This window comes from Balaenoptera musculus, chromosome 20 (assembly GCF_009873245.2).
Source record: "Balaenoptera musculus isolate JJ_BM4_2016_0621 chromosome 20, mBalMus1.pri.v3, whole genome shotgun sequence".
NCBI lineage: Eukaryota > Metazoa > Chordata > Mammalia > Artiodactyla > Balaenopteridae > Balaenoptera > Balaenoptera musculus.
This window is the reverse complement of record NC_045804.1, coordinates 44632707-44647066: the sequence shown is the minus strand read 5'-3', so window position 1 is coordinate 44647066 and position 14360 is coordinate 44632707. Positions and strand designations below refer to the sequence as shown.

General features: G+C 38.3%; 1 protein-coding gene across 6 annotated transcripts in view; it reads left to right on the top strand.

Annotated features, from left to right (window-relative positions):
* Positions 1-14360, top strand: part of SSH2 (slingshot protein phosphatase 2) — a 245388-nt gene that overhangs the window by 195560 nt on the left and 35468 nt on the right. For 5 of the 6 annotated variants that reach the window (XM_036835260.1, XM_036835257.1, XM_036835261.1 and 2 more), the window contains 6 exons: positions 581-702; positions 5174-5242; positions 6034-6099; positions 9422-9616; positions 13237-13330; positions 13465-13593. In XM_036835260.1, coding sequence (XP_036691155.1) covers positions 581-702; positions 5174-5242; positions 6034-6099; positions 9422-9616; positions 13237-13330; positions 13465-13593 — 675 coding nt within the window. Of the gene's footprint in view, positions 1-580; positions 703-5173; positions 5243-6033; positions 6100-9421; positions 9617-10922; positions 12517-13236; positions 13331-13464; positions 13594-14360 lie in introns of those variants that run through there. The other variant, XM_036835262.1, reaches the window with a different exon arrangement.

Here is a 14360-nt window from a genome sequence, read left to right as displayed (position 1 = left end):
CTAAGACCATGTGCATATTTGAATTTTCTGAAGGACCTTTTAAAATATCATAATTTTGACAAAACTAATATAAACTTCTGATATTTGAAACTAAAGAAGAAAATCTTGTAGTGTATAATCTGTAAGAATGCAATAGAGCATATTCCTCTTAGATATTAAACTTTGCTTCCTATTATAATTGTTTGCGGGACATGGATCTGTGAGTCAGGTGCTCACATTCATATACCTCACATTCCACTCTTAGATCATTAGAACATGCCCCGTTAATCGTTATTGTTATAAATTATCCTAATAGCAAACATTTATTGAGCATTTAGTATATGCCAAGCACTGTACTTTACATGCATTATTTCATATGATTCTTACAACCCAATGGAATAGGTATTATTATATTTCCCTCCAATTAACTTACTGAAGTTTTCATAGTTAATACGTGAACTGGGATTTGAATTTAGGTCTCCTAATTACTGGCTCTTCTCTCTCCTTGAGTATGCTTTAAAATGGTGATGTAAAAAGGGTTGAATGATCTAAAATTGATCTTCTAAATTTCTTAATTTCTTTATTGTCTATTAACCTCCAGGCTGTAAGACTAGAAAGTACTTACCAGAATCGAACACGCTATATGGTAGTGGTTTCAACTAATGGTAGACAAGACACTGAAGAAAGCATCGTCCTAGGAATGGATTTCTCCTCTAATGACAGGTATGGTACCACAGAGGGGAGAATGAGAAAACCTCTTTTTAAACAACCCACTCCAGTTACCTTTTGAGTTATCACAAAAACATCTTATGCAGTTCTAATCTAAAAGTTCAGTGCGTAAAACTAGAGAACATCAAAAGTATCTTAGTCACACAATCTTGAGAGACAAAAATGTTTAGTGAATGTCTTTGGTTGTGTGTTCCTAATTTACCACTATTCCTTACCTTCTTCCTCTCATCTTTAGGTGGTAATGATATAAAGCAAATGGTTTAAATTTCTATCTCCAAGGGGGGAAAAAAACTGGCTTTTCTTTGCAGTCCACTTTATTTTAAGCAGTAACGATTCATTTGGTGGTTCTGGGGCACACACCCTTTGTGATAGTGTACCAGTGGGTTCTGGGTTCAAAGAGAGCCCACTTTAATTCCAGTCTCTTATATCCATGGCCTTGCACCTTGCTTTTGTCAAATGTTACACTTGCTTTTTTCTTCTTCTGAGTTAAAAAAAGGCAGGGGGGATGATTGTTTAAACTCAAAACAGAACCTTTTATAATCATTTACCTTTGGCTTTAGCAGCACTATACATCCTAAGATTAAAGGTACCATGTATCACCTGGCTTTTTTGTGCCACTAAGGTTTGTTGCTTTCCATTTTATTTTCCCATTTTTTCTGGAGAAACCTTGGGAAGACTGTGGAATGTGGCTGCTAAGCAGACCTTTGCACTGTAGATAATAAGCCTCAGGAAATCCTGCCAGATAGCTCAAAGCATTGACTTCCTGGTTCAGGACTAGAATGCGATGGTGGAGTAGCTAGGGGTGTGACCCAGGCCTGGGAGAATTTAGCCGCAAAGAGAAGAGGAGACTAAGAGTGATTCTCATTGTCCTGATGTTGGAAGGAAAAAAAAATCACATTGTCACCAGAAAGATTCCCAAACTAGTGTTTACCTGAGCTTGTACATAGCAGTCAACCTGAAAATGATATGTGGGTTCACCAGGATCACAAGGCCAGAGTTGTTACCTTGTATACCACTTACAGCCTTTAATCGTACGCTCTGAAATTACACAGGCTTGTAAACCACATTTAGGAAGCTTTTTCTCCTGCATGGTTTTAACCTCTGGTGTTAGCTAAGCAACACAGATCTTTCAATAAGCATTTATCCTGTAAGAATACCTACCTTGCCTACATTCATTAGTACTTTAAGACCTCTGATTTGGGTTTTTATGTCTCTAGATCTGTGCCGTCCAGTATAATAGCCACTACTCACATTGTAACTATTTAAATAAATAAAAATTAAATAAAATAAAAATTTCAGTTCCTCAGCCACAGCTTGCCACATTTCAGGTACTCTAGCTACATGTGGCTTGTGGCTTCCCTGTTGGGCAGTACACTTACAGAACATTTCCATCATTGCAGAAGGATCAGGTGGACAAGTGCTGCTCTCCATCTTATTTCCTTTGTTTGGTTCTCCCTGACTACTCCTTTGGAAAGCCCATAAAACAGGAACTGGAGCTGCATGGAAATGTCATTTGAGTCTTACCCTAGAGAGAGAAGGCGACAACTTCAGATTCTCCTGACCCAGAGTGTGGGAAATCAGATGTCTAATCTTATCTCTCTTTCACTTTGTCCTAAACGTTCCCAGAAATCATAAAGAATGCTTATTAATGTGGGTGCTCAGTAATTTATCCTCGGTAAACTGCATCTGTCTTTGGTAATAGTCCTGCCTGAATCGTATCTGACTAACAGAAAATTTTCATTTACGGAAGATAAAATGTGGTAAGAAGAGCTATAGAAACTAGTTTTCATTCTACTTGGTAAATTTGATATTATGAATTCCCCTACACCCTCTGTCTGAATGAGCTTGGACAGTAAGAAAATTGCTGCCCACTTCAGAATACTGTTGCTCAAGTAATCTAGTGTCATTTCTATCTCAGTTGCTGTTTGAAGGAATCTGTATCATTTTGTATCTGAGAATATAAAAAGTTAGTGTTTCAAAACAGTATTAAACCAAAGTGGAACCCAGATTGTTTATGACATGCTCATCCCAAGTAATTCTCAAGATATATTACAGCCAGTTTATTTAGCCTATTTATAAGTTCTTTGAGTATTATGTTATATTTTAAGTAATAAATTTTTAAATAAAAACTATAACCTTGGTTTCCAAATTGCATTTGGTATATGTGTCAAGTTATAAAGTAATAGAGTTTTATGGTATTATTTTATAATTTTTCTTCATACCTCCAACACCTTGAAATGTCTGGTACATAGCGGCACTCAATAAATAATTTTTTAATGGAATGAGTATCTATTAAAATAAGTAACTATACTTTAATGGAGAAAATTTCATGAGACTCAAGATAAACTAGATAAAAATACTAGGTGTGCCTAATTCAGGCCTCTTTCCTGTCATGTGAAAAAGCTACTTCTTAATGTAAAAAAGCATTCTGACCTGAATACAAGCAGAAAATGTGATGTTTGGTTCCTGCATATCATTGTCACTTGTCTAAAGGTTATCTGGTGTCTGGTCACAAGCTCGTAGATCACACTCTTTTGGACCTTTGGTATCTTCTGTAGTTACTTAATTTCTCGATTTGTCACTAAGCTATAAATCCTTCATGTTTATACTCAAATTATACTTGCTGCTAGGACCTAGCTAAGCATTCACTTAAGGAAAAAAAAAAAAAACTACTCTAAAAATAACTCGCTCAACCTTGGGAAGCCATTTTCAAAACAGGTTTTCCTTGTACTCACCTCATCTAGTCAACAAAAACAGTGGTGGAGCAGTCTTCCTCCCTCCAGGGCCTGGCTTGATAGCTGTTCAGGAGTTCAGGCCCAAGGTTACAATGTGCCTAAGCTGTTGGCAATCTTGATTTGAATCTCCTGAACTCTGGAATCACTAGTGGAGTTGTGAGTAACACAGGCCAGCAAGTGCAGTGCAGAGCCTTAGATACAGCCCAGCTAGGGAATGGCCTTTGTTAGCCCTGCAGTGACTCCGGCAGCAGTGGGAGTTCAGTGTTCCCCATGTTGTTTTTAATGCATTTTTCATAATGTCCCCCACCCTGCCCTGCCAAAATCACTTTCCATTGTGTCAGAGCACCCACCACAGATTCATAGTCAACATTTGTTTTACATGACAATACATTCATATGTATTGTTTCACTTTAAGTATTTTAAATTTTTATGATAATCCTGTGAAGCTTAGGTTTCATTACCTATATTTTAAGATGAAGAAATTAAGGCTGTGAGAGGTTAAATAACTTGTCAAAAGGAATTGAAATGCCGAAGGAGATCGAATCCAGATCTTTTGATATAGTATAACTGCTCAATAAGTGGTAGTTGTTATTGTGTTTTAGGCACTGTTGTACACATTTTTTTTTTGGTGTGTTATCTAATTTAACCTTCAAAACAGCCCAATAAAGAAAGTGGTTTTATCCGAGTTTTACAGATGAGGAAACTGGAGCACAACGCAATTAAATAATTTGCCTAAAATTACACAGTTAATGCAGAATCCAGATTCCAAAGCCCCTCTGACTCCAGAGCCTATGCTCTTAACCATACTTCGCTGTTCCACCTCCTACATCTGGTGTTCTTTCTACTATACCATGCTGCTTTTCTAGATACATTGGAAGGGGGAGGGTGTAGGAGCCTTTGGGAGACTGGATGGAGGGGAAAATGGTTTATGGCAGCCTTAAGGAGAGAAAGTGGTAGAGTTCTAAGGTAGATTATAGTTGTCCAGAGAAGTGGTGTGATAGAGACACAATTGGGAGTCCATGGCTTCCCATCCCAACCTGTTCCATTAACTTAAAGCTAGTTTCCTCCCTGGGACAGGGTGTGATTTAAATAATATTTTAACATACCATACTAGAGCTACCCTTTTTTTGGTTGTTGACATTCCGCTTCACTCTGCATTTCAGCAGTGCTGTTTCAGTGCACAGCCACCAAGCACTGTTTTATTTATTTAAGTTGTAATGTGTCTGTTTTGTCTCTCTAACTTGATTACAAGCCATTAACAATTACTTTTCCCTTTTAGGCTATTGAGTATGTTCTTATTTAATAAATCTATGTAAACCTCAGGATTAGAATTGAGCAAATCACATATTCAGAGGTCTTCGGTAACTAGCAGTAGTTCTTGGCATTAGAAATCATTCTGAGTTGAATTGGGTGCTGTGAACTTGGGCTGAGACCTGCCAATCGCAAGTCAGCGATCACCTGGACTTTTTTAGACAGTGGCCATGTGCAAGACAGCAGTAAAGGAAGCTCAGTCAATAAGTTCTCTATGTTTAATACATAGAGACCTAACTAACACCTGTTTAAAACAGCTCCTGGGCACATATGTTGGGTTACTAGTAATATGATAGAAATTTCTGCACTTATGTCAGAACTTAGAGCTTAGGGACTTATCCTTTGTAGTGAAAGAGTTAATAAACAGCTGCTTCCTAAAGTAACAGGAAGTAACTTATGGACTATTTCTTGTCTTGCAGTAGCACTTGTACCATGGGCTTAGTCCTGCCTCTCTGGAGTGACACCCTAATTCATTTGGATGGTGATGGGTAAGAGCTTTCCCTTTTTTATTCTCCTACAGAAAGCCAAGGGGTGGGGTTCCATCTTAGTGCCCATTCATTCAGCTGAATGGGAGGCCCATTGTGCCCAACTGAACTGTCATGTCAGCAGCTCAGTGAGTCCTTTTAAACTCCTGTTTTGTAAAGTAGAGTAAAATTACAACTTGCCAGAGCCTCTCACTTCTACTCCTCTAGACCGACTATGGTAAGAATCCAAACAAAGAAGAACTAGTTTGTTGGCTCACTCTTTAATCTGAGCATGTGGGACTGTTGCAGTGCTCTCCCAGAGGATGATATGTTCTGTTTCAAATAACCTCTTGCTGCCTCTGCCAGCTGTCAGCCTACAGTATAACCCATTCCTGTGCCAGTTCTTTCCAGCGCCCCCCCCCACCCCCACCTACTGGTGTTTTTAGAATGTGTCCTCAAGAGACGCAAGATGTTTGCTCCAGTTTATAAAACCAGGGTCAGGTTTGCTAAGAACCCACAAGACTTCCAAATAGAAACATACAGCAGAACAGTTTGTCCATAGCTACAGCTGGGAAGCAGTATGTAATTCCCTGACTCCAATGTGGGAGTCCATTCATTTTGCTTGGTAGATAAAATCAGACAATTCGTTGAAGCTTTTCAGTCAAGCCCCATACTCCAGTTAACTTCTACACAAAGTGCCTGATGATACCTTCTACTGAGCCAGCAATTGCTAGCCTGGGAAACAGCCTTGAAAACTCACAACTGAAATAACCTACTCTCATTTATGGATTTTTGTCTCATTCTGTTTTCCTTAGCGGGTTCAGCGTATCAACAGATAACAGAGTTCACATATTCAAACCTGTGTCTGTGCAGGCAATGTGGTAAGAGGACTTTTAATATCTCTGTGAAAGTTTTTTTAACGTTATTGGAACAATATTTTGTGAGAAGTAGTATTTGAAATGATACAGTTCTTTATGAGAATGCTCTGTCATCTGTTTGTGTGTATAGGATTTTGTGTGATCTGTCTGTGTGGCCATCATAGTTAAAGATGACTTAGAAGTTCAGTTTTCAAATTATCACAATGGAAGGCCTTCAGCGTTGGTGAACAAGTGAAACTCAGAGGTGCTCTTAGACTCTGGAAGACACTTAATGGATCAAATAGCCAGTTGGAACTGAGTTTTATGGGGACACATTGACTGAGTTAGTAGCAGTCTAGAGCCGAGTCTAGAACATTCACGACTATGCATTAACTTCCCCTTTCTTCAGGTAATCAGGGATAGCACTGCTGGAGTTATATTATACATCGATAAGTTTCCATCTAATTGCTGGCAACTGTTTGTGAGACTATTTATATAATGCAAATAAAGCCTAGAAAAAACATTGTAGTTGTTAATAACCATCAGCTGGTGTACTGACACTTTTGGGTTACTTACTATATATGTCAGACATTGAGCCTAGTGCTTTACATGGAATACATCTAATCATCACACCAACTCCCTAAAATAGTATTATTAGCTCCTTCTTATGGGTGAGAAAACCAAAGTTTGGAGAGGTTATATAACTGGCCTAAGAGTATCTCTTACATTTAGACAGAATAGATTCTTATTCTCTTGTTCTAGATTATCTAGAAAAATGATCCAGTATAAGCAGGGAATGATGTGACTCTTAAGATTCAGAGTCATCCCCCAGTCAGCGATTTGAATTTCAGTTCCTCATTCAGTTGCCTGTTCTATAGTGGAAGTCCCCATGAGGAGTAGAATGGGCAGAATGCAAGCCAAACAAGAAATAAAGGAGCCTGAAAAAGACTCCAGGGAGATAACTTACCCCTGAATAACAGGATTGATAGGCTTGAAGTGGGTGCGGTCCTAAAAGAGAGTCAACTGAACAATTAAATCTTATTTCATGCAGTAATTGAGGTAGGGCAGAGTTTCAGGTTATGTGTTTAGACCAATTTTTAGATTTAGGGCATATTTCACAGATAAATTTCTCATAGAAAACTTATGACCTCTTTTGACTAAGGGTCCATTAAAAGCAACTGACCTATACCAGGTAAAACCCATAAGTCCCATAAATGCAGTGTTTTCAGTTATATTTTGGGGAGGAGTACAAAGCAGTCTTAATTCTTAAGGATTCAAGTAATTCAAGCTTTGATGTTCTAAAGTAGACTGACTAGTCCTAGCTCTGTTGGCTTATTGCAGAATAAACTTTTTTTGGTGTACCACATGAGGAGTAGTGAACTGAAAGTCACAAAAAAAAGAAAAGAAAAAGATGATGTATGGATCAAAGCAGCATTTAGACCAGGTGTTTCCTTCACAGGAAAGTAGTTACTGCAGCCTCGCTCTCTTGTATGCAGCTGAAGTATGAGCTGGTTATGCCTTGAGTGTGTTTTAGGACACTTGCACCAGACACTTGTGGCATATGCTTTTAAAGCATGTGTTTCCTGGATGAAGAAAACATGCATCGAATATCCTGTACATTGCATTAAGCTGGCTTTTACCTCTGAATCTGTGTAAGAAACTGAAATTTGCTGAGAATTCTGAGAATTTGGCTTACTTTAAGTAAAAGGAGGCATTTTAAAAGATTCTGCAACTTTGTTCTTACGGGAAAATCTGTTTCCCTACTAAAAATGGACTGGCATATTTTTCTCATGAAATTGGTCATGATTTTATTTTTTAATTTACGTTTTACGGGGTTGACAAGGACTCAAGGAACAGCATTGTCATAGACTTACTTGTGGGAAAATAAACTGGAACAACCTTTCTGGAGAATGATTTGCCAGCTTTCTGTATCATTTTGTATACCCTTGGACATAGTAATTCTGCTTCTAAGAATTTATCCTAAGGTAATAATCAAGGGTGTGTGCAAATTTTTAACTATAAGAATGTTTGTCAGTGTTCTAATAGTAGCAAAAAATGGAAAGCAATTTAAATGGCTAAAATAATAGGAATCAGTTAAATTATGGTACATCCATGTTTCTAAATATTATGCAACCATTAAAAATTATCTAGTTGAAGAATATTTATTGACCTGGAAAGATGTTGATGACAAGGTGTATAGTAAAAGAACAAGTTAAATGGTATGCAGAATATGACCATCTTTATTTTAGATCTCTGCAGAGACCAACAGTGGTTATTTCTGGGCAGTCAGATTATAGGATATTTCTGCCGTTTACCTGAGGTCCCTAAATTTTCTAAAATGAGCATGATCACATTTGTTATGAAAGAAAAAAAACAATAAAAAGGCATTTTTAAGAAAAAGATGGGGATAGATTGGCCACAGAGTTCTCGCATACTATCCTTTTCCCTTAGGAGAGAGACATTAGTTTATAGCTAATAAGACATTTCATTCAACAAATTTTAACTGTGCTCCAACTTTGAACTAGAAGGCATTCTTTTTTGTTTTTTTTTTAAAGAAGGCATTCTTTTAGGCACTTGAGACAAATCAGTAAACAAAAACATAGAAAGATGCCTGCTCTTGTATAACTCTTCCTGGCATTTCTGGCTTTAGTTCTCCCAAGTATATAACCAAAAAGGTACTTTTCAGTTTTGTTTACCCTTCTTGAGTTCCTGAGTTCAGAGTCAGAGATTTAATTAGTCTCAGTATAACCGGAGCTGTTCTTAGAAAGTAGCTCAAGTGTATGAATAAATGGTTTAAAAAGACTAGGAGACTAAGGTAGCAAGAATGACAGATGTCATTAGATCAGTACATCCTGGACATTAAAGGACTTGTCCTCAAGGCTCAGGAACATCTGTCTATGTGATCGTTGTGGAACCTCTAAAAGTCATAGGGAATATATGCTCTGACGTGACTCTGTGCCAAGAGAAACAAATGTTTGTGTAGTAAATGAAGTAGATCTTTAGTTCTCTAGCGACAGTAGCCACAGCGTGGTTCCAACTACAGGATTGTGAGCTCCATAGGTACTCAGACCTGTTTTTCACTGGTAGCTTGTCAGTTCTCCTGCTCCCCTCTAACCCCTGCCTTAATAATGCATCATATCTTTCAGCAAGAAATGTCTAGTTGATTGCTATGAAGAGATAATGTAGTATGATCAGAATCAGAGAATCTTGAATTCCAAGGAATAGATTCTCCAGAGGCCCAACTCTATAGGATTTAAAAATTGGAAGAGTTTGGGGAGCACATGGATTATTGGCCTTTTGGTATCCCCACAGTTCTCCAGTGCTCATTTCCCAGCATATCTTTCAGGTCTGCATTACAGAGTCTACACAAGGCTTGTGAAGTCGCCAGAATGCATAACTACTACCCTGGCAGCCTGTTTCTCACCTGGGTGAGTTATTATGAGAGCCATATCAACTCAGATCAATCCTCAGTCAATGAATGGAATGCTATGCAGGATGTGCAGTCCCACCGGCCTGACTCTCCAGCTCTTTTCACAGACATGTAAGTCATCTTGCTGAGGATCATGGAAGTCCTCTCTGTTGTGTTCTCGGGGGTCAGAACCAGCATGTTCCTCCCTAATCTCTCCTCTTAGGGAATTAACCTTACCAGTGATATTAGTCATTGTCTGCACTACACATCTGCCACGCAAAGAAACCTGTCCTTTCTGTTGTGTGCAAAGGCCTGAAGAGTTTCACTCCTGGGCACAGTGGAGTCTCCATAATTAAGAACTGCAATACCATAAAACCCCATTAATTCAGATTCCACTAATTTGAAATTTGAGTTTAAAGGAGTTAGGCTGAAGTCCGACTTTCCATTATCTTAAAAGAAGCATTTCCTAAGCAAATTAATGACATAGAGAAGCTTTTAGAGGGATGTTGCTAATACTTAAGAAAACAAGATGTTTCCAGTCAATTTAGAATACCTACGTTGTTATGCTAATTTTTAACTGATTTCTGTTCAAATTTTTTAAAATATATATTGTAATTTCTGTCTTACTCAGCCCCACATTTGCCTTGTTAGGTCTGTAACATTTTTATTAAATCTCCCTGCTGTACTGCAAATTGGATAGCCTAAGGTGGAGCTGATGTTTATTTCCTTTTTAGGTCTATGTGTTGAAACTTATGTGACTATTTTGGAAATTTTTTCACACTTAGTTCCTGCTTTGGAAATTAATCAGGATGTTTATTTTGCCCTGAATTGATCTTTCTGCACTTCCAAGGTGTTCTACATCTGGGAAAGAAGAGTAGCTACTTGCTAAATGGTCCTACAAACCTTCACCTTCAGATTCCTAAAGTGATACCAAAACAATTCATGATTCTTTTTTTAAAGGCTTAATTTAGATAATAAATGCTTTTTACTAGAAAAGGTGAAATTTCCAAGAATTGTGTGAATGGAACAGTCAAAAAAAAACAGTGAAAGCTTTTTTGTATAGGGTATTATTGGTACAAGGACCAGTTAGTACTGGTAGCTTTAGTCCTTTCAAGATTGCACAGTAACTGGGGCTTCCCTGGTGGCGCAGCGGTTCGGAATATGCCTGCCAGTGCAGGGGACACGGGTTCAAGCCCTGGTCCGGGAAGATCCCACGTGCCATGGAGCAGCTAGGCCCATTCGCCACAACTACTGAGCCTGCGCTCTAGAGCCCGTGAGCCACAACTGCTGAAGCCTGCGCGCCTAGAGCCCGTGAAAAGCCATCGCAATGAGAAGCCCGCACACTGCAACGAAGAGTAGCCCCCAATCACGCAACTAGAGAAAGCCCGCGCGCAGCAACGAAGACCCAGCGCAGCAATAAATAAATAAATAAACAAATAAATAAATAAGATTCCACAGTAACTAAAAAGATAAGGATAGTATGTATGGCTTTCAGAGTCATGGGCAGTGTTATTGATTTCATGCTTTATGACTGATTGATGGGTATTGGAGAAATGGATGTCTCATCTGGTTCATAAATGGACATTTTGAATCAGACTTTTCATTTTTCCTGATTTTATTAGAGAGGATTTGGAAATTACAGCACAAAAAGGAAAGAAAATGAAATTGCCCATAATCTCTCTCTATCCCTGAGCAAAAAAAATAATAATAATAATGTAAAATGTAGTCCCCGGCACATGGTAAAGGCTCATTAAATGTTAATTCTTACTAGGTACAATATAACCACAATTTAAGATATATTTAATAAACAAATGTCTATCTGTCTATAGAAAAAGAGACTGAGAGTTGTAGGTGAGAGTATTAATAATGACAGGGGGATTTTCAGTGATTTTTATTTTCTTTGTGTATATATGTATTTTCCAGATTTTTCTCTAGTGAAATCAAGGGAGAAAGTATGTTTGTGTTGTAATGCCTTTTCCATTCCCTCTTCTTCCCTAAGTTGACTAGAAAAGCCTAAAAAATAATGCTGAGGATACAGAGGAGAATGTATGCCAAAATGGACTTAAGTGCTCTACTGTGAATAAAGTTTACATTTTGAAATCCAAGGAAGGTAGAGCAGGGAACATAGGTGTATGGTGCGTCCAGTGTACGTCAGATGTTATGCCAGGCGCTTCATACATGGTATCTCATTTAATTCTCATAAAAACCTCATGAGGCAGATAGTATTACTGTTTGCATTTTATAGAAAAGGAAACAGAGGTTCAGCAAAGGGAAGGTATTTGTTCAAGGTCATACCACTAGTAAGTAGCAGGGCTGGGATTAAAACCCAGGTATGTCTGCTCCCAAACCACTCTGGCCCAACAAGTGTGAAAGATTGGGAGAAAGTCTGCTAAACTAGGGAATCGAACCGATGCACACAGGTGCTAAAATTTGTTTTTTACCAATATTTATTTTTAGTACAAGACTGAAATGTATAACTTTCTACCATTAGCCATGTCTAGGAAAAATGGTGGGGAGCATGGTTAAGAATGTTAATCCTAGTCAAGACAGGGATGCTTTGGCCGATTGACAGGGAATTGGCAGAGGCGTTAGCTATACTCTGCAGGGTTCGTGAGAAACTAAGAGTCCAAGTGGTGGGGAGCCCCAAGGTTGTGGGGTCAGAGCATCCATCTTTGGAGATTACACTGAAGCTATTTTTGCAGCCAGTGATAAGGCCGTAGGCAGCAAGGGCAGGCAGGATGCCTGAAGGCTTAGTCCATTTCCATCTCCAAATAAGGAAGTGTACAGGGCAGATACCTCTCTCAAGTAGGTAGGAGGGAAGGATGAGACAGAAAGTGCTCTCTGTTAGCCTCACTCAAATTCTGCATAATGTGAAATAGTGCTTTTAGAGAGAAGCATCTAGTTATGTTGAACCAGTATCTTTCCAGTAATTGGAGAATCAGCTTCCTAGTTTGATTTCATAGTAAAGTTCCAAGGGAAATTTTTGTTTTTAAGAGAGTCAGAAGACTAAGGGAAGCAACATAATCTTGCAGGTAGAGTGTTAGGCTGGACGGAGAGTTCTGGGTCTCCTGCCAGTGAAAGTGACGGTTGGCTTGTCATTTAACCTTTTAGTTGTTTATTTCCTTTATCTGTAAAATGGGGATAATAATTTCACAGAGATATTGGTGAGAGCTTTTGTGAAAAAGAAAACATTTTGGATGGAGTACTCCAGGTAGCTAATCCTTAAAATCCATTTTGGAAGAGAATTTGCTTCATTGAAGAAGGCAGAAATCACTCTTCTCTCTTTCGCATTTTTCTAGAACTGTAGCAACAAATGGTCAGCATTGGGTGGCATTTTTAAGCTACAGAAGACCCAGTTCCATAGTAGGTCACACCACTGGTCTTCCCAGCTTGGTATTCTAGCTCAGCAAGTGGTACTCAGGGGTACTTGATGGGAAATGGTCCTCCATTAAAGTATTACACTCAGTATAGCCTATTTGTCTTGTACTCCTTCTTGGATCTGTATATGTGAATATATTTATGGGCTTTTAGACATGTACAATCTCTTCAAGTAATAATTTGTACATGTTTATATTCTGTACATTCTGAAAAGAAACTTTTTAAAGTATAATTTTCTTTCTCCCATGCCTCCAGAATATAAATTTAAGGGTAACAAAGGGAAGGCCTGCCAGTTTGGAAACATAATCAGATGGCACATTCATTAACTTGGTCAAATTCCTGCCTAAGAAAAATCACCATCTCTCTCTTCTCAGACCAACTGAACGTGAGCGAACAGAAAGGCTAATTAAAACCAAATTAAGGGAGATTATGATGCAGAAGGATTTGGAGAATATCACATCCAAAGAGGTAAGAGACCTTGAGTCCCCATTGTTCCAAGGCTAGAGGTAGAATAATAATAGGAGTGGGGCTAGAAATGGTGAGTGATTGAAAGTCCAGAGGGACTTTTCAGAGATTAGTACAAAATGTCATCTCTGTTTCAGATACGAACTGAATTGGAAATGCAAATGGTGTGCAACTTGCGAGAATTCAAGGAATTTATAGATAATGAAATGATAGTGATCCTTGGTCAGATGGATAGCCCTACACAGATATTTGAGCACGTGTTCTTGGTAAGTCTTAGGGCCACTTTAAAGCGGTGTGCTGGGGCTAGTCCATACCAACTCATGGGGATGGGGGCAATTATCAAATTTTATCATATTTAGAAAAACTGTAACTTACATTAAAAACAAAGGTCATAAATACTCAAACCTCATCACTTCCTATATTTTACTACATTTTACTATTATCTGTGCTGTTAAGGTTATTTACATCTGTTGTATGGTGGAAATGTTATATAATGGTGCGCTTCTGCTCATCTCTTCCCAATTCCTCAGTGACATCAATTGACTATGGTGGGAAAATTTACACCGAGGAAATTGGCAAATGCTACAGATCAGGCCTTTCTTACCCATGGGTTGTTAAAGATCTCATCTGTCCTATATAATAGAGCCACAAAGCAGACCAGTCCACAGTAGTTTTATACAGTATATCCAAAAAGAATGATCCTTTTTGAGGCCACTCTTTTAAATCTGCTAAATGGATCTAAGATCTGATATATCTGAACAGAGCAGAAAACTACTTATAACAAAGACTATTGGACTTTTAAGACATTTGGAACCTTGTAGCTACATTTTTAGTCCCTCAATTACTTTTTGATTACCAAATCTTCAGTGACTTAAAATTGTTCTTCATGGTACCTGAACATTCAGTGGCTTGTAATTAGCCCAAGGAGATCTCTCTGACAGATGGATTAGGAAAGCTTATAAAATCCTAAGACCTATTTATCTCCCAGATGTTAAAGAGTTCTAGTTTTCATCTGTACATGGTAATGGGAACA